Raw genomic sequence first — 21290 nt, forward strand, 5'->3', positions numbered from 1 at the left:
CCATCAGTTTTATTCTTTATTCTCTGTTTTTTACATTATGCACAACTCTCATTTATTGTGTACAGTATTTTCCGCACTATAAGGCGCACTAGACTATAAGGCACACCCTCAATAATTTGTTTTATAATTTATTTCATATATAAGGTGCACACAATAAAAGTAAGTAAATTGTATTTGATAAATCTTAGTTCCTACCCTCACCTATGGTCATGAGCGATGGGTCATGACCGAAAGAACGAGATCGCGGATACAAGCGGCTGAAATGGGCTTTCTCAGGCGGATAGCTGGTGTCTCCCTGTTTTGTGAAAAACTTGAATAAATAGGTTCGTAGGAGGTGGGTACACAGAAAACTCACTCACACAATGAATCAAACCACTCCTCTAGGGCTATAATTAATGTGTGATTTATTACACGGAGAGAATAGAAATACTAAGAAACAATAAGTACAAACAAACAATAAGTCAAAAGACCTCTATGATGCTAGACTAAATGTGTCGTTTAGTCCCCGCAGCGCATAGCAATGCAAACAAACAATTCTATGATGCTAGAATAAACTGGTAGTTTAATTCCCCACAGAGCACAGAAACAATTCTATGATGCTAGAATAAACTGGTAGTTTAATTCCCCACAGAGCACAGAAACAATTCTATGATGCTAGAATAAACTGGTAGTTTAATTCCCCACAGAGCACAGAAACAATTCTATGATGCTAGAATAAACTGGTAGTTTAATTCCCCACAGAGCACAGAAACAATTCTATGATGCTAGAATAAACTGGTAGTTTAATTCCCCACAGAGCACAGAAACAATTCTATGATGCTAGAATAAACTGGTAGTTTAATTCCCCACAGAGCACAGAAACAATTCTATGATGCTAGAATAAACTGGTAGTTTAATTCCCCACAGAGCACAGAAACAATTCTATGATGCTAGAATAAACTGGTAGTTTAATTCCCCACAGAGCACAGAAACAATCCTATGATGCTAGAATAAACTGGTAGTTTAATTCCCCACAGAGCACAGAAACAATCCTATGATGCTAGAATAAACTGGTAGTTTAATTCCCCACAGAGCACAGAAACAATTCTATGATGCTAGAATAAACTGGTAGTTTAATTCCCCACAGAGCATAGTAATAAATAAAGAAATATTTGGTTGAGCTAAGACAATATATGGTGGCATTCCAAATATGCTTCGCCTCTTACCTTGACACAGGGAAGGAGAGCCCACAACCCAGGCAGAGTAGCTTCAACCAGGCTGGGCGTCCGTATGTAACCCGCAGCTGACTCTTTCTGTCTTACTTTCTTTCTTTCTTTCTTACTTACTGGAGTATGAAACTCCTCACCTTTTATACCTTTTAAGAAGAAAGGCCTGCATGCGAGCAGGAATGGCCAGTTACAGCTCTAAGGCAGCCCTCCTTTTGGTGGTACCCCCCGCTGAGGAATAAACATCACCACCCTCGAGACTGCAGTGTAGGAGGCTTTCACGCACTCGTAAACCATCTGTATCAGGAGACCTTACACCTTTGGAATGCACTAAACCTATCACACCAAAACTAAGAAACCTAAGAAATCTTTATTACACATTGGAATGCAATTTAAAGGCTTTCATGCACCCATAAAACATCTTACACCTTGACTGAAAACAGGTCTCCATCTCCTCTCCATCGGTTCTCCTTTGAGACAGGTACTGGGTCTGCTGCATCTGGTTTAATGGGCTGTGACCTGCTGTGACCTCTTTGTCCAAACACACTAAGATGTGACTTAGCCCAGCGGTTGCATGGAGAGGTTTTGAAGCAAGTTCTCAGTAATAACATGATAAGAGTCAAATCAGGACACACACAATACAAATTTCCATTACACTCCCTTAGAGATAAGGTGAGAAACACTGCTGTTCGCGAGGGGCTCCGAGTAGAGTCGCTGCTCCTTCGTGTGGAAAGGAGTCAGTTGAGGTGGTTTGAGCATCTGGTGCGGATGCCTCCGGGACACCTCCCTAGGGAGGTGTTTCTGGCACATCCAGCTGGGAGGAGACCTCGGGGCAGACCCAGGACCAGGTGGAGGGATTATATCTCAACACTGGCCTGGGAACATCTTGGGATTCCCCAGTCAGAAGTGTTGGATGTGGCTGGGGAAAGGGAAGTTTGGGGCTCCCTGTTGAAGCTGCTGCCCCCGTGACCCGACTACGGATAAGCGGTGGAAGATGGATGGATGGTATTTGATAAACTGCAGCGGCTGTAGTTGCGCAATCCGTCCACTAGATAGAGCCTCGTTGCTCAGGCAGTAATGATTGCATTCATGACTTCCTGACTACCTTTGAATGGCCCCTATTGTTATGTCAATAAGCCATTCTGAGCCTCATCAAGGAAACCTGATCACTTGATCACTTTGCCATCTTAGAAAGAAGTCAACACGCATTAAACCTGACATTAAAAACTGGTTAAATTCATTACGAGTGCAGTCAGTGCCAACAGAGCGGATTATTTCCTGATCTGAAGTTCGAAGCAGATATTTAAGCTCCGACTTTCATCTTCGTTCATTAATTAAATATTGTTTCGATCGATCGGTAGTCCAGTTTTTAATGTCAGGCTGCTAATTTACTGGCAAATATGACACTGTTTTACTCCTAGAACTGACTTGAACGTTGGTGTCTCACCGCCGTGAATCTCACCGCACGTCGCTGCAGACAGAATACACAAGCCTGAATGTGCCCCTCCGCCGCCCGCCCAGAGCTATCAACTACATTTGTAAATCAATGCAGCACACCTTTGTCTAGCAGTGACTCAGCTCTTGGAATGTCAGAAAAGGCTGGAAGTTCACCTTTGAGGGTTTTTCATTCACCTTTATGCCAGTTTCTCCGTGTGTTTCCACAGACTAATAGAATGGACCGTCACTAGATTCCAGCACAATGGCATTTTTAAGACCAATTAAGTTTAAAGTGGGTTATTTCCAACGCCAAATAGTTAAGAAATACTGAGATCAGTCAGTCAGTCAAACTTTGTTAATAGAATTGTTGAAAGTTCCTCATGTTTTGCTATGTAATCACCAGTACTCCTACAGTCTGCTCTACCATCTGAGAGCAGCTCAGTCAGAGCCAGGACCCCTTGACTACCGTTGTTAGCGGGCGTAGGCCCTAGTGCCTTGTGAGGGTGCTCCTCTGGTGGCGGAGTGCAGCATGACTGCCGGCCAGACTGCCGGCTTTTTTTCAGCGATCATGTTTTTAACCAATATTAATATGAATATGAATCCATACATAAGACGCACCGGATTATAAGGGGGACAATGTGTTTTTGAAAAAATTTTGAGGCTTTTTAAGTGCGCCTTATAGTGCGGAAAAAACGGTAATAATCTAATATAAACATGTATTTGTTACATGTTTTGATGCATTTTTATGCTTTAGAAAACATGTTGGAATTTTTGGGGGCTTGTAACGGGGCCTTTCAATGGAAAATACGTCTCTACTTACGAAACTTATGGACATTGCTGTGCTTGAACATTGGCTTTGTTATGGACAAACTGATTAGCACAGAAGTCCAATAACAGAACGCCACTCATGTTCACATCAGGGGGACCGTTCATCCCACTCACCCCTTTCAACATCTCAATGTCATTGTCCATGTGAGCGTTGAAGTCCCTAAGAAGAACAATTGAATCCCCATCTGAAGCACCATTTCTTACCCCTCCCAGGGACTCCAAGAAGGCAGGGTTGTCCACACTGCTGTTTGGCCGGTAGGTGAAAACATCAGTGAAACACCTGTCCCTAACCCGAAGGCACAGGGACACGACCCTCTCATTCACCGGGGTGAACTCCAACAAATGACAGCTGAGCTGTGGGGCTATGAGCAAACCCACACAAGCCTGTCGCCTCTCACCTTGGGCAACACCAGAAAAGTGAAGAGTCCAGCCCCTCTCAAGGGTTTCGGTTCCAGAGCCCGAACCGTGGGTGGAGTTGAGCCCAACTATATCTAGTTGGTACCTCTCAACCTCCCTCACAAGCTTTGGATTCTTTCCCCTTGTGATGTGACATTTCCTGTCCCTAGAGCCAGACTCTGTCTTGGGATTGAGTTTTCGAGCCCCATGCTGTCAGCTGCCACCCAATCCACACTGCACCCGCACCCATACTATAACAATGAGTGAAGTAATTCTCGATTATACCTCAGTTTTCAAAAACAGAAAAATGATACAGAAAAAAAAAATCAAATTACTTCATTTTACCGTACTTAAAATCTGTCTTACACAAATATTGGACTCTTAAAATCAATAGGAAACCCTTAAAAGTGCATAATATAATTTTACTGCTCAATAAATAAGAATAAAAGCAGAGATTAAAATACGTGCAAGTTTTCTGGAGCTTATCCCAGAGGATTGAGGGCATGAGGCAGGGTACACACATGGCATTCTCCCTTCTCTGAGGCTGAGCCTCTTACTTGGTGGTGTTTCATCTTTTATACACGTTCATTAATGTTCGGGGTCAGGCTCTGAGCTGAGGAAGTCCTCAGGATTGAGTGAAGGTATTTATCAGTAAGACGGCTCCTGTGTGATGTTTCGTTTAGCTTCAGCAAAGAAAACAATTGTTCAGAAAAGTATGTTCTGCCACACATAGAGAGCGTACGAGAAGCTTGGATTCACAGCTGGGGTATTGTTTCAGGGTTGAAAAGTGCAAACTCGGCAGCACCCACTCTCACATTTTTCCTACACTGTGTAATTGCACTGGAGCTCAATCTACTCCATTTGTAGGTTTGGTGGTGTGCTTTCCATGTCAACAGCAAAAGGATTGCTGAGGATCTAAAGCCTGCTTTTCTGGGCTTCAAAGTCAGCAAATAGGTGATGGACGTCTGCTGCATGTATGTTGAGTTTATCAGCAAAATGTGCACTCGGGAACACAGCTTTACAGAGCTTCCCTTTCATGGTCTGGCAGCTGGGAAAGTGGCTCAATTTTTCTTTCCGCATCTGCGTCTCCCACAGATTTCAGCTTGGTTTTTAAACGTCTTCACTGTACTGTACATATCAGAAATGACCTCTGGTTCTCAGTTATCCAGGTCATTGTTATCCAAAGCTGTTTAAATCAATCCACTGGATTCTGAGAAAGTGTGTCAGAAATGACACGCTCTAGTCCCTGCAGCTTCAGGTTCATTACATTCACATAGCTCGTGATTATCACACAGCAACAGCATTTCCCACAAGAACCCTTCATCTTGGAGCTGTGTTGTGCTTTCCCTTTGCTGTAAGTGAACAGACTGATCTCCTAACGCAGCTCAAAATATCTTTGCAGCACCTTTCCCTGGATTAGCCATCACATTTCTGTGTGATACCACAAGTCACCATACTCTATATCTAACTCGCCCAGAAATAATTTGAACTGGCGCAGATTTAAACCTTTAGTTTACTTTATTTGAAGGGGACAATGTAATGTCATAAAACACATGCTTATCCATGGTTGAAAAAGCCAGAATTGGCCAGAAGGCTAGTTTTCATCTGTAGTCCCCTCGCCATGGTGTATAAAAAGCAGTGAAAGCAATAAAATAGTAAAATCAGTAAAATACATCCACAATATAGTAAAAAATATACATAGTCAAACACTACTATTAAAAGAGAATCACACATATCAAACATAACATTTGATCACAACATCAAACATCACAACTGGCATTTTGTTTAGTGTTGGCAGCTATAGGAGGTGATACGCCACATTTTCAAATTTTTAGTGAAGGCCTTGTATGTTGTGAGTAGTTTAACCTCCTCAGGTAATGAGTTCCACTCACTAGCGCCCCCCACTGACCAGTCCAACTTACTGAAAGAGCTCCTGCGCAGAGGAATGAAATAGACACGTCTGACAGAGCCTCTAGTGACTTGCTCAGAGCTGATTCTTTGGCTGATGAACTCTGCCACAGGATCTGGAGCCAAATCATGCAGTACTTTGTAAATCCGACTGTCCCAGTCTAAGAGGCTGTATTTTTTTAAAAATTGCACAGTGATGATAGTGTCTAGGTTTTTTATCCAGAACTTAAATTGCTTGTTTGTACAAAGCTTTCAATGGTTTTTGTGCACTCTGACCACCCTGGGACCAACTGATTAGGCAATAGTTGAAGTGACTGAAAATCATTGAATACAAATACATGTTTGCGGCTTCAGATGACATTTCATTTCGAATTCCATGGAAATGTCCAAGATTTAACTTGATTTTTTTTTTACACAATTTGTCTATATGGGCTTTAAAGGAGAGCTGTGAATCTATTATTAACCCAAGATATTTATATTGGCTGACAATCTGTATTTTGTTCTCCATTAATGTGTATGTCAGGGTCAGGTGATACTCTATTTGTTTTGGTGAAATACATTCCTATGGTTTTAGAGACATTTAGCTGTAGACAGCACTCCTGCAACCAAGTTGTGACACAGGACATTGTAATGAGTTTAGCGGCAACAGTTTCTTTGGAGCGGCCATGAACAAAGAAAACAGTGTTGTCTGCATACATTACACATTCGGTGTTAGGACAAACAGTAGGCAAATCATAGATATAAAGACTAAATAAAATGGGGCCCAATACTGATCCCTGTGGGACTCCAGAGGTAAGGCGAAGAGAACCAGATCTGCAGGTGTTAACTGATACAGATTGAGTTTGATCATGCAGATATTCAATCCATCTCACAACGTTGTGAGAGAAGTTGAATTTTAAAAGCTTGGTTAGAAGGACAGAGTGATTTACTGTATCAAATAAGCATTTGATACAGTGATACACTGAGGTCCAAAAAGACTGCACATACAACTCCACCCCTTGTCGAGAAACTATTTTATTTTCTCAATGAGGCGGCATGTAGCCATTTCAGTAAAATGCTTGGATCTGAAACCAAACTGCATGGGGTGGAGAGAGGGGGAGCTGCTCTTTAAGTGATGGACAATCTGCTGTGCCACCCATTTTTCTTCAATTTTGGAAATGGCCAGAATTAATGATCGAGGCAATAGGGGTGGCGAGAGCTGAACCTAGATCTTTGAGCATGTTTGTGTCCATTCCAAGAACAGCCTTTGATTTTGATGGTTTAAGTGATTGAATTAAATTGATAATTTTGGTCTCAGTAATATTTGTAATGGTAAAGGACTGCATTTCAGACAATTCAATGTCCTTTGTTTTGCAGTAAATTTATCAGAGATTTCTGAAACAGATTCAATTAAGTGGTTATTGGTTCTGATGTTAACTGCACGTGTTATGGTGCTCATGACATGTTCCATTTTCAAGGCTTTGCCACACAGTAGCTCCTGTTGTATGATGCAGTGATAAGCTGTCAGCTCAACTATGATTTTTTCCTTCCGCATGCTCTTGCTTATCCTTGACACCAATCTGCAATGTATGGGCACCGGAGTTGTACTGTAAATCCCACAAGTCTTTCCCAAGGCAGCTCCATCTCATTTACACATTTGTACCATGCATAGGACGTAATGCTAAAAACTCTTCTGTTATGCTCAGACCGGAGTCTACTCCACAGACTACAATTGACAGCAAATTAATGTCAAGATCTAAGATGGCGTCGTGCAAAGTGGCGACTATTGCAGTAGCTCCCTTGTGGGGTTTTTTTTTTTTTGTATCATTCTCTTTAATTTCTGTCCTTTCATTTTTGTTTTATACTACTTGTTGTTGCCAAACCAGTTAGGCTGAGAAGGAGTCGTCGGGGCCCCAGAGCTAGGGCAAAAACCCCCGGGGAATATTGTGAGTCTAGCGTGATATGTTTCAGTGAGACATGGCTGCACCCACACATCCTGTACAACAGCGTGGCAGTACCCGGCTTCAGTGTTGTTCGTGCGGACAGAGATGTTATTAGCAGCGGCAAGAAGCAGGGACAAGGGATTGCACTGTATGTTAGTGAGAAGTGGTGCAATCCCAGACACTTGCACATGAAGGAACGTCTCTGCAGCCCAGACAATGAGCTGCTTGCTGTAGAATGCGGCCATATTACCTGCCTCAGGAGTTCACTTCTGCAGTTATAATTGCAACCTACATCCACAGGCTTCCAATTCAACTGTTTCTGCTTAGGCTCACGTTTGAAAATAGTTACTTATTTTTGGGCACACTGCTTCACAAACTTTAAGCATATAGTTTCTGATAAATTCTCCTTCTATAAATGGCCGGGCCTATTTTGTAAGACCTAATTTTAATTATTCCATGTAATTTAGCCTTTGTTCCGTGTCCATATACTTGTCTTAGTCTGTGTGTTTCTCAGACATTTGATGTGCCTTCTTACATTATGTTCTTTCATTACAGCCAAACTTTCTCCACACAGAAGACACACAGGTTCGCCTTTTACCTTCATGAACATGTACTCTGCCTTCCACCTGGCTTGAACCCACTGTTCTCAACGTCCACCTTCCGTTTAGCTGTTTTTGAGGACGGGGTAGCTGAATTAACATCTGCTCTGACTGCTTATGAATAATGAAGCCGAGGCCCGCTTTCTGTGCAAAAGTTACTTTGTGGGCTACCGTTGCATTGTGGGGAATATAGTGTTGGTGTGTGCAAAACACCAGCGGGTGGCTGTGGTCTGCAGGCCAGTTCTAATAGTAATTAATTATCCGGGGAGCCGTAGATAATTAATTTCCAGGCCGGATCTGGCCTGCAGTCCTTACATTTGACCAATGTTCCCTCTAATTTGTCATGTGTCTGGGCAAACACACAAGCTCCCTAAGAAGGGTCCTGTTCTGGAAGAAATGACACATACAGGTCCTTGACTCTGGAGGGAAGTCATCCACCTTGACCGGTTGGGTGGCAAAGGAAATGTACTGGGATAGAGACAGGGCAATGAAAAGAGAGAGAGAGAGAGAGAGAGAGAGAGAGAGAGAGAGAGAGAGAGAGAGAGAGAGAAGAGAGAGAGATAGAGAGAGAGAGAGAAAATGCACAAATCTGACTTAAATGTTACCTTATTTTTCACGTTGTGGTACGCTTTGTCCAGGTTAATGGCTTTGTCTGTCTTAATTTGAACTCTCTCAAAAAGAAAAAAATCTCAACCAGTTTCACAGCTTGTCCTCCTATTTGAATCTTCACATGTTCTCTGACAATCATTACATCTTAAAAGAACCACTTTTTTTTTTACTTTGGCTTGGTGAACGGATGTGTCGCTGCCCATTGTTTTACAGCTAACTTTCCTGATGCGTATAGCAGTGTGCACATGTAGCAACGTCAATGCTCTGATTGGCTGCGTAGCGTCAGTGAACCTTATTGTATCATTGGCTGGACACCTGTCACTCACTGAGTTAAAATTCACAAATGCAACTCACACACCATAGAACAACTCACGGCAGCAACACACAACAGTAATAACACACGGTATATTACAATACGTTTACTGTATACCGAATTTTTAATTTAAGCGCAACATAGAATTTATTGTGCACTGAGACTGTGCGAGCAGTCTGCAATCATGCAGGTGTGCAGCTTAGAGAGAACGCTGCCTTTGACATATATGCAGTGAATTATTCAAGGTACGAAACTTTACACGCTGAGATGTTCACAGAAACGCAACAAGGAAAATTGGGGAGATGAGTGTTGGAGATGTGAGTACACAGTGGTGCTGTTCGGCAGAGGTTGCTGAAGAAAGGGCAACTGCAATAATTGGATATGTGGGTTTTCCCTGAGCTCTGGTGAATTTGTGACTCTAAACGAGTAACTAGTAAACGAGTAACTAGTAAGGGTGTCAGACCGTTTTTTGGGATAGTAGAGAAAATGAATGAAAACATGAAAAAAAATTGCCATAACCATTTACTTATGGTATACTCTGTAAAATAAAAGAATATAACATTATTAAAGAAAATGTCAATATGTTAAGTATCAAATGTTTATTTTGCTCAGTATCTCTCAAGAAAATCCTTTTAATTAATACAATTCAGGCAGTAGACTAGAGAGTATCCAGCACAGCACACAATATACATAATACATAATGTTTTGTTATAGGTACAAGACCCTATATGCAATGTACCGCTGTCAGATAGAAAAGAAACATGCAAAGATGTCCCTGAGATTGTCCAACACAAGAGCAGTATACATTGAAAAGCACATATGAGTGGTTGGAATGGTGAACAAGAGCCTCTGCACCCAGTATGGACTAGACATACCAAAATCAAGATGGAAAATACCTCAAGCGTTTGTTGACAACAGCGCCAGGGTGCTATGTGACCTCCAACTTCCAGGCAAACAGCTGCTAGCTAACCAACTGGAAATAGCGGTGATGAGCAAAGAGAAGAAGGCGGCGTTAGTGACAGTTATGTTAATACCATCTGATGTTAACATCAGGAAGAAGGAAAGATATTTTAAGAATACCAAGGGTTGAAAGAACAGCTGAAACATACTGTATGTTACAGATCAAAGTTGTCACAATCCTTGCTGTAGTGAAGGTCTCTGGTCAGAATGGGAGAGTGGCTCCAACAGAATTAATACAAGCTAAAAGGCAACATTGCCAGTTTATGTGGAAATCCATATATCAGTTATGTAGTTTCTGTGTCAGTGTTGTTCTCTACATTTATGTAACATGTATACTAATCTTTTTTTTTTCTTCCTTGTAGTGATACATGCCGAAAGGACAAAGACTGTGACTATTTCTTCAGCGTGGACATTGAAGTGGTCATAATGAACAAGAACACGCTCAATATTCTTATTGAACAAAATCTGCAAGTATATTCATCAGTATTTCAATAATTGACTGTACTCATGCTGACTGAAGTCATATAATCGGAAACCACACACAGTGGCCTATTTCTAATACACCGAAGTGCATGGCCTATGGTTCTAGTAACTGTCATTTGGCCAGATGAAGAAATATAGTAACACTCATTTCACTCTTAGTTCTATTGTGGCCCCCATGGTAACTCGAGCTGGTCAATTGAGGAGCAACTTCTGGGGAGCCCTCAGTGCGGATGGGTACTACGCCAGGTCAGAAGACTATGTGGAAATAGTTCAAGGACGCAGAGTGTAAGTTTCTTCCAAAAACTTCTGCAAGACTTGACATTAGTAGATAAGTGAAGAGCTATCATTAAAACTGGAAAGAAATTCTGCTGTTGTTACTTCCCAGATTACTATTGAGAAGTCCAGTGAAGTTTCTTTACTTAAACAATGTTTCTAAGATTCACAGCAAAACAGTGTTGGCAGCCTTCCCATGAACATTGGAAGAGGGCAGAGGGTCAATATACAGGGTTTCAGTTTTAAAAACGAATAACTTGCATTTGCATATCAGCACAGTTGTGCGGAGGGTAGTGCTGCTGTCCCATAACGAGAAAGTTTGAGTCCACCTGGGCCCTTTTCCGTGCGCAGTTTCCATAATTTCTCCATATCTACATACATCTACACAGTTCTCTCCAGATTGTCTTGCTTCCTCCTATCACCAAAAACATGCAACTTAAGTGAGTTGGTCACTCAAAAATCATCATTAGGTGTGAGTGTGAGCCATTGTTTGTGTCTATGTGATGAGCTGGCAACTAAACCAAGGCGTGCTCCTGGTCTTTCTCGTAAGCAGCTGGGATAGACTCCAGCATAATCCATGATAAGTGGCAGAAGGCAAGACGTAACGATTGTCCCATCTCCAAGAAGATGAATGAATAAACTAGCATGTATCATGTTATATTGATTACTTCGGCATCCAGCAAGCACGGAGATCCATTTAACTTGCTTTAAATTGAACTGTTATTGGGACTCAAGCACACATTTTTCAATAGGTTAGTTATTTAACATGAAGGTTATACCCAAAACATATGTCAAAATGCAGATTTTGCAAGCACACCACTTATTATCAGCAGAAAATGTCATGTTTAATATGTGCATGTACCCCTTCTTGCTCATTGATTATCTCTCATTCCACATCTTTGTCCGCATTATCTGGACTTGGGTCGCGGGGGCAGCAGTTTCAACAGGGAACCCCCAGGCTCTACTCTGAGCCTCTCACAAAGAGCTGGTTTCTCACCCTACCTGTAAGGGAGACACCAGCTACCCGCCTGAGAAAACCTGTTTCGCCACTTGTAACTGCAATCTTGTTTTTTACGTCATGACCCATCGCTCATGACCATAGGTGAGGATAGGAACAAAGATTGAATGGTAGATGGAGAGCTTAGCTTTTCGGCTTAGCCCTCTCTTTGTTGCAAGTGCGATAAAGCAACTGCAATACCTGGTGCCTAAATGATCCATTGTTCCCTTACTCATGGACAAGACCCCAAGATACTTACAGTTCTCCACTTGTGGCTGAACCTTATTCCCCACCTGTAGTAGGCAATCCACTGGCTTCCTGCTAAGAGCCATGGCCTCAGATTTGGAGGTGCTAATCCTCATCCCTGCCGCGTCAGACTCAGCTGCAAGCCAGGCCAGTGAGCGCAGAGGGTACAGGCTCATAATGCCAACAGGACCAGGTCATCTGCAAAATACAACGATGCAGTCATCAGACCACCAAACTGCAAACCATCCTCACCACGATTACGCCTGGATATCCTGTCCATGAAAACAGAATTGGTGACAAAACACAACCCTGGCGAAGACCAACATCCACTTGGATCAACTCTGACTTACTGCTGAGAACACAAACACAGCTCTTACTTTGGGCATACAGGGATTAGATGGCCCCAAGGAATGACTTCCTCACTCCATACTCCCGCAGTATCTCCCACAGTATATCCCTTGGGACGCCATCATAATGCCTTTTCCAAATCCACAAAACACATGTAGACTGGATGGAGATACTCCCAAGCCCCCTCCAGGATCCCTGCAAGAGTAAAGAGCAGGTCCGTTATTCCACAACCAGGACGGAATCCACATTGTTCCACCCTGGTCTGAGGTTGGACAGTTGGCCAGACTGTAGCTTCCAACACCTCCTTTCCATGAGTAAACTTTCCCAGGGAGGCCGAGGCGTGTGATACCCCTGAGTGTGACACCCTTTGTTCTCCCTTTTTAAAGAGGAACCACCACCCCAAATCTGCTACTCTTTTGGTATTGTCCCAGACTTCCACACAATGTTAAAGAGGCATGACAGCCCCTCAACACCCAGAGCCTTCAGTATTTCTTGGAGAATCTCATCAAAACCCGGGGCTTTGCCACGGTAAATTTGTTTAACAACCTTGGTGACTTCTCCCAAAGAGATTGTTTCACAGCCCCTGACATCTTACAGCTCTGCCTCTGAAACAGGAAGGGTCAGTTGGGGTAGTTGAATTGAGGAGTTCTTGAAAGTGTTCCTTCCACCGATCGACAACCTCCTTAGTTCAGGTCAACAGAGTTCTATTGTTGCTGTACACAGTTTGGATGGTTCCCATTTCCCCCTCCTGAGGTGTCGGACAGTCTTTTAGAACAACTTTGGTGTCGTCCAAAAGTCCTTCTACATGGTCTCTTCAAAGTCCTTCCAAACCCACTTTTTTGCCTCCATTACAGCCGAAGCTGCAGTCCTTCGAGCCTGTAACTTGCAACTGCCTCAGTAGTCCCCAGGGATAACATGCTTCTGAAGCCCTCCTTCAGTCAAAGAGCTTCCTTGACCACCGGAGTCCACCATGGTGTTCGAGGGCTACTGCCCCTTGAGGTGTCCAAGACCACAGCTCTCAGCTGAAACTTCAGCAACGAAAGCTTTGAAAATCAACCATTCAGGTTCAACATTCTAAGTCTCCACAGGGGATAAAAGAGAAGGTCCTTTGGAGTTGGGGGTTGAAGGCCTCACAAATATAGTCTTCCTCCAAATGTTCCCAGTTCACCTGCACTACTTGTTTGGGCTTACCAGGTCTATCCACAAGCTTCCCCTTCAACTGACCCAACTCACCACTAGGTGGTGATCAGTTGACAGCTCTGCCCCTCTCTTCACCTGAGTGTCCATAACACATGGTCAGAGGTCAGATGATATGATCACATCATTGACCTCCGACCCAGGGTACTCTGGTACTAGGTATTTTATGAGCATCCTTGTCTTCGAACATGGTGTTAGATATGGACAATCCATAACGAGCACTGGCTGCTCGAGTTTAGACCATTGAAAGGCCATTCCTCCCACTCACACCCCTCCAGGTGTCTCCATCATTGCCAACATGTGCATTGAAGTTCCCCAGGAGAACAACGGAGTCCCCTACAAGGGTCCCTGGAAGGACACCTTTTAGGGACCTCAAGAAGGCTGAATACTGTAAGCTGCTATTTTGTGCATACGCAAACAGTCAGACACCCCCCCCCCCGCCCCCCCTTACACACACACACGGACACGGACACAAAGACACACACAGCCTTAAGGCGTAGGGAGGTGACCCTCTCATCTTCAGGATAAACTCCAACAGAGCTGGGGCTTTTGAGTATCCCCACACTTGAGTTGCGCTTGGTTCGAGTATGCGCCTGATGCCTGACGCAACTCCAGAAAAGAACTTGGTCAACCAACTGTCCAGGAGTTTGGTTCCAGAACCTAGGCAATGCATGGAGGTAAGCCCCACCAGAACCAAGTGGTATCGCTCCACCTACTACACAAGCTCTGGTTCCTTCCCCACCAGTGAGGTGACATTCCATGACCCCAGAGCCAGCTTGTGTCACCTGGGTCTGGTCCATCTGGACCCCCTGTCTTCACTGGCACCCAAAGCACCCAACCCCATTGGGCCACCCTGCTGGTAGAGGGTCCATATGGATTGGGAAAATCTATGTTGCCTCTTCAGGCTGAGACCAGCTGGGTCCTGTGGTAGACCCAGCTACCTGGTGCTCGCTGACAAGCCCTCCATCCAGGTCTGGCTCCAGGTGTGGGCCCCGGGCTTCGTCCAGACAAGGTCAGGTTTTTTGCTCCTCTATTTTCATGAGGATTTTAATACTGTGCCTTGTCTGACCCTTTACCTGAGACCTTTTTGCCTTGGGTAACCCTATCAGGAGCATAAGGTTCCGACAACAGAGCTTTCAGGATCTTTTCTGGTGTTGCCTAGGATGAGAGGCAGTAGGCTGTTGTGGCTTGTTTATAACCTTACAGCAAACTCATCACATGTTGGAGATTACCCTGGTGAATGAGATGGTCTCGTCCCTGCACCTTCAGGTTGTGGATAGGTACATAACTTTAATTTCGGCCTATGGGCCGAATGGCATTGTGGGCTACGCAGCCTTCTTGGAGTCCCTGGGATGGGTGCTGAATAATGCTTTGTCCAAGGACTCCATTGTTCTTCTTGGGGAGTTCAGTGCTCACATGGGCAACCATGCAATAGGAAATTATGAACTACAAAGTACATATGAACAAGAATTGTCATACTCAACACAGCTTTCCACTGTCTGTTCAAATTTTGGTTTTTTTGGGGTTTTTTAGAGCGAGAGAGAGCTAAAGAGACAGAGCGTGTGTGTGTGTGTGTGTGTGTGTGTGTGTGTGTGTGTGTGTGTGTGTGTGTGTGTGTGTGTGTGTGTGTGTGTTTGCGCGTGTGCTACGTAACAACCACCGGGACGCAACCCGGCACCGAGTTGCGGGACATTAAGTACCGGGTGGCACAGAACATTTGAATTTCTTTTTTTTATTGATTTACCAGTCTAAAAATGCTTTATTTTGAAATGTGACATCCGTGCGGAATGACTCACAGAGGAATGCATGTGTCTTATCACGCTTGACAGGTCTCAATCATGTGACAGGTTACCAGCCGTTACCACTAAATTAAGTGACCACAACTGAGCCAGTGTTCTGGATTAAAGTCAAAGCAGATTATTCTGAAATTGCCCAAAAAGTATCGAAAACCCTGCTTCGATTTCCAACCTCCTGTCTTTGTCAAGCAGGATTTTCTGCAGTGACCGTAAAGAAAACCAAACTGCAGAGTAGACCATACATCCGCAACACACTACGGGGGTCATTGTCTCCCGTCCCCAACCACTAGTTCTCATTATTGTAATTATTATTATTTGATTGACTTGTTCAGCCTTTTATTGGAAATGATCAGTATTTCTCCTACGTTGAATGCACTGATTGTAAGTCACTATATTTCAAAATAAACCCTAATCAGTGCAGTCACTTTAATCGAGTTTTTAATATAATTATTTCTTATAATTATTTAGTTTACAGATATATTGATTATCAATTTATGAAAAAAAGGTTTATTGTCTGCTGAAGGCTGCATTTTACATAAAACCTCTTCGGCTGATTTATTATTAGACTGCAGCCGTCCTGGCATCATTATCGATTATTTAGCAAATGAAGGCTGGTCCCTGAAAATATTTTCTTATTTGAAACCGGGTTATGAGGATTTTCCTTCAGCACTAGTATTGAGGTTTACTCATATCATGCTCGTAAAAATGCTTTATCCGTACCAGATACTCGTCTAAAACGAGTACCCAACTCAACCCTAGTATCATCAGACCTGACTTTGTGTCTTGGACAATCGAGTGAAGAGAGGGGCAGAGCTGACAACCAATTATCATCTGGTGGTGAGTTGGATCTGCTGGTGGGGGGGGGGGGGCAGCACGCCCAAGCATGTTTTGAGGGTCAGTTGGGAACATCTGGTGGAACCCTCTGTTAGTTAAGTCTCAAACTACCACTTCTGGGTAAGCTTCTCCCAAATCCTAACAGAAGTCATCTCATGGATCTTTTCATACAGAGCTGAGGCCTGTACCATAAAGCTGGATTATTGTTTAGCGAGATAACTTCAGGCTTAACCCTGACTTTCTATCGGGCTACGTTGTCGCGGTAACCTATGCTGAACACCTAACTTGTTCCGGAGCAGGATAAGTTCAGGATAAGAGCTCAGCAGGTATAACAGCCCCACCTACTGACCAATCAGTTCTCTTGGAAAATGGGCTGTCCGTTTTATGAGAACCCGGTGGATCTTGGTGCACAGCTTGTGCACGAAGAGCACTCAGGCGCGAGAGAATATTTAGAGATCGCTGTAATCCGTTGGAATTGCTTGAACAACCACTGTACGAAAGGTACAGGTTTTGGGATTAGGGGTTACATTACATCTGTCAGCTGCTAGAGCCTTATGTCAGTAATGTAACGCAACGCAACCACGCGCTGACTGTCCCGCAGACAGTGTGCATTGCACTGAGATGTTTTGCCACTGTTAATATATTTTTTAGTGATGTTCGTAATTATTATGATGTCCTTAAATCCCACGTTGGATGGGTTACAAGCAAGCCACAGATAAAATGTCATTAATCAATTATTTGTTTAAGTAAATCATGGATTCATTCATTCATAGGTACTTTTATGTATTCTGTTGGCGATGCCGAAAACCTCGGGAAGAACACAGTATGTAAAGCTATTCATAAAGTCGCGGGGGCTACAATCACATGCCATAACGAAAAATGTCGTACACACATACATTTTTTGAACACACAAATGTTACTGTAGTCAGATATACAAGTGCAGTCATAGTGGGGAAGTAATATTATAATGGCACTAACTTCTGCATTGACACAGTCGGCGATGTTTTGTCAGCGATCCTTGCGCCGTTTGGCAGCTGCAACTGTGTTGCTTTTTGCCTGGATTATTGATTTGTATTGCTCGTATTTATTAATTATTATTGTTTGCTCCTCCGTTGTGAAATATGCGGCTCGGGCCGGTTTGTTGCATGTTTGCGATTGGTCGCATGCAGCAAACTCCGCCCTTTTTATGTGAGTGCGCACAGATCTAGAGTTGACATGCCTGAATTGAATTAGTGAGTTAATAGCCGGTTTTATGGTACCGAAAATCCGGAGGGCGGATTTCTCGGTAAGTGAAGCCAGATAAGTAAGAGGAAGCCCGGCTAGGTTCATCAAGCTTTATGGTACAGCTAAAATGAAGGGAAAGGTGTACAAAACTGTAGTGAGACCAGCGATGTTGTTTGGTCTAGAGACAGTGTCACTGAGGAAAAGACAGGACACAGAGCTGGAGGTAGCAGAGATGAAGATGCTGAGGTTCTCTTTGGGAGTGACCAGGAAGGATAGGATCAGGAATGAGTACATCAGAGGGACAGAACATCGTAGAGGTTTTGGAGATAAAGTCAGAGAGGCCAGACTTCATAGAGTGGCTGGGGACACCTTTACAGGTATGGGGAGGAGCTCAGTCACCAGAGAGGAGCTCTGACTATGGAATGGAGCCAGCTGAAGTGGCTCGGGCATCTATTAGGTGCGCCTCCCTGGAGAGGTGTTCTGGGCATGTCCCTCCGGGAGGTGGCTTTGGGGAAGACCTAGGGCATGCTAGACAGGCTACATCTCTCGGCTTGCCTGGGAGAGCCACCAGATGCCCCAGGAGGACCTAGTTGAGATGTCTGGGTAGGGTGAGGTATGGGCATCCCTGCTTATATTGTTGCCTCTTTTGACCCGGTTCTTGATAAGCAGTCGAAGATGAATGGATGGATGGATGATGGATTTTTAAATTTACATTGAAAGTCGCTATAAATTTCCTCTCTAGTTCTGGTTCTCTTTTGGTGGAGATAGGTACATACAGGGATATTGAGAAGCTGTGTTTGAGTGTGAGTCTGAGGGCGCCCATCTCACATTCCATTAAATGGGTGGAGCCTGCTAGCGGCCAAAGGGAAGGTTTCACAGAATGTTGTCAGGAAGGCTCAAGACCTGCCCATGTGTCTTTTTCTAAGAATTTGTCTCCAACTTTGCTTCACATCATTTGTTGTACAATCTTCAAATCCTATGTTACTATCATCGTTGGAATCACCTACAAACTTTTTTTACCACACTTGTAGTGGGGAACTCACTTATAGAAGAACTTGAATTATCACACCTGCAGGTAGGATAAGGAAGACATGCTCAGCTGTGTGGTAGCATGTTAAAATGGTCCTTAATAAATGCTCTAACACTGTCTTTTGTATTAGGGGTGTGTGGAATGTTCCATATGTATCCAGTGTGTACCTGATTAAGGCCAGCCTCCTTCGTACAGAGCTCACAGATTACAAGCTTTTTAACTCACACAATGTTGACCCTGACATGGCATACTGCCACACCATTCGCAACAAGGTCAGTAAACAGAAACGAGTGGAATTCTGTATAAAATTATTAATGCTGACATTATGTCAAACCGTTTGAGTTATAGATTATGTTTTGTCTTTCTTTTCTTATTCTGGTACTTTTAATTATAAATAATGTGTTATTGTGTTTTTTTCTAGGGAATCTTCATGCATCTTACCAACATGCATAGTTTTGGTCACATCTTATCAACGGAAAATTATCAGACCACCCATCTTCACAATGATCTGTGGCAGATTTTTGAAAACCCACAGGTATAAATCTGAGGGAAAGCCTGAATATATCTATACTGCATTGTTAATTGTCATATTATTGGCAACAGGGTAACTGTTACCATAGATAGATAATCCTGGAGGAAATTGTACATAATAGTAGACCATAATAGTCACTGGCTGGCCATTTCCCTCTGGTGTCATGGTTTAACAAGAAAATTCAGTTTTCATGAAAGTGTCTCACTATTTTGTTCCAGATTGCAGGTCATATAAACTCAAGGAATCTGACTGTTTTATTGATATTTTAAACATACCAGCCAAAATTATTTCAGAAACTGTTGTATCAGTACAGTATTTTCTGCACTTTAAGGCGCACTGGATTATAAGGCTCACCTTTAATGAAATGTTTATTTTAGAATTTATTTCATATATAAGGCGCACCAGATTATAAGGCGCATATAATAAAAAAAAATTGAAATACATTTAGGGCGGCACGGTGGCGCAGTGGTTAGCGCTGCTGCCTCACAACATTGCGGACCCGGGTTCGAGTCCCGCTCTGTGCAGAGTTCGCATACTCTCCCCGTGTCTGCGTGGGTTCTCTCAGGGTTCTCCGGCTTCCTCCCACCTCCAAAAGCATGCGCTTCAGGTTGATTGGCTGGTCCCAAATTGACCATAGGAGTGAGTGTGTGTGTGACTGATTGTTTGCTTCTATGTGGCTCCGCGGTACACTGGCGTCGTGCCCGGAGTGTCCCCCGCCTCACGCCCTGAGACTGCCAGGATAGGCACTGGCTACCCCGCGACCTGCGTTAGCAGATTAAGCGGGTTGGAAGATGAATGATGAATGAAATACATTTAAAATACTAGTGGCTGTAATTGCGCTATCCATCCACTAGCTACAGCATTCATGACTGTGAGTACCTTTAATCGGCTGTGAACGACCCTGTTACGTCAATTAGGCCATTCTGAGCCTCATCAAGGAAACCTGATCATTTGATCATTTTGCCGTCTTAGAAAGAAGTCAACACGCATGGGTTTTTCCCTTAGCTGCTGAGATTTACTGATAAAAGTACTACAAAATATGGTAGTACGTAATTATCTAAATACATAGTCAAATTAGATTTTATTTCTATAGCTCTCAGTGACGTGTGGTGAGGTTCACGGAGATAAGAGCCAACCAAACCAAGTGGCATATTTGCCACTCTGTCTGGCAAAATTCTCCATATTAAAAAACCTGACATTAAAAACTGGTTAAATTCATTACGAGCGGACCACTCAGTTCGAACAGGGCGGATTATTTCCTGATCTGAAGTTCGAAGCAGATATTTAAGCTTCGACGTTTGTCTTGGTTTATTAATTAAATATTGTTTCAGTCGATCGGTAGTCCAGTCGGAGGTGGGGTGCAGCTTGTTTAGGACACAGTGTGTCCTAATAGAACTGACTTTAACATCGGTGTCTCACCCCCTGAATCTCACAGCACGTCGCTGCCAGAGAGAATGAATACACAAGCCAGAATGCGCCTCCCCATTAACATGTTGTTTCAGGTATCAACTTCTTCGTTTCCTTTCGGCTTTTTCCTTCAGGGGTCGCCACTGCGAATCAATTGCCTCCATCTAACCCTGTCTTCTGCATCCTCTTCTCTCACACCAACTACCTTCATGTCCTCTTTCACTACATCCGTAAACCTCCTCTTTGGTCTTCCCCTGGGCTTCCTGCCTGGCAGTTCAAAACTCAGCATCCTTCTACGAATATATTCACTATCTCTCCTCTGGACATGTCCAAACTATCTCAGTCTAGCCTCTCTGACTTAAACTCCAAAACCTCTACGATGTGCTGTCCCTCTGATGTACTCATTCCTGATCCTATCCTTCCTGGTCACTCCCAAAGAGAACCTCAGTAACTTCATCTCTGCTACCTCCAGCTCTGCCTCCTGTCTTTTCCTCAGTGACAGTATCTCCCTCCTTACTGTCCAACCAAACAACATCGCTGGTCTCACGACAGTTTTGTACACCTTTCCTTTCATTTTAGCTGAAACTCTTCTATCACACATCACACCTGACACTTTCCTCCACCCATTCCATCCTAGTTGTACACCCTTCTTCACCTCTTTTCCACACTCTCCATTGCTCTGAATTGTTGACCCTAAGTATTTAAAACCCACCACCTTCTTGATCTCTTCTCCCTGTAACCTCACT

The 21290-nt window shown here is 43.4% G+C and overlaps 1 protein-coding gene across 6 annotated transcripts in view; it reads left to right on the plus strand.

Annotated features, from left to right (window-relative positions):
• plod1a (procollagen-lysine, 2-oxoglutarate 5-dioxygenase 1a) overlaps window positions 1–21290 on the plus strand; it is a 93125-nt gene that overhangs the window by 49793 nt on the left and 22042 nt on the right. For all 6 annotated transcript variants that reach the window (XM_068329811.1, XM_068329775.1, XM_068329789.1 and 3 more), the window contains 4 exons: window positions 10540–10644; window positions 10820–10945; window positions 18736–18877; window positions 19027–19140. In XM_068329811.1, the coding sequence (XP_068185912.1) occupies window positions 10540–10644; window positions 10820–10945; window positions 18736–18877; window positions 19027–19140 (487 nt within the window). The remainder of the gene's footprint in view (window positions 1–10539; window positions 10645–10819; window positions 10946–18735; window positions 18878–19026; window positions 19141–21290) is intronic.

This window comes from Antennarius striatus, chromosome 2 (assembly GCF_040054535.1).
Source record: "Antennarius striatus isolate MH-2024 chromosome 2, ASM4005453v1, whole genome shotgun sequence".
Classification (NCBI taxonomy): Eukaryota; Metazoa; Chordata; class Actinopteri; order Lophiiformes; family Antennariidae; genus Antennarius; species Antennarius striatus.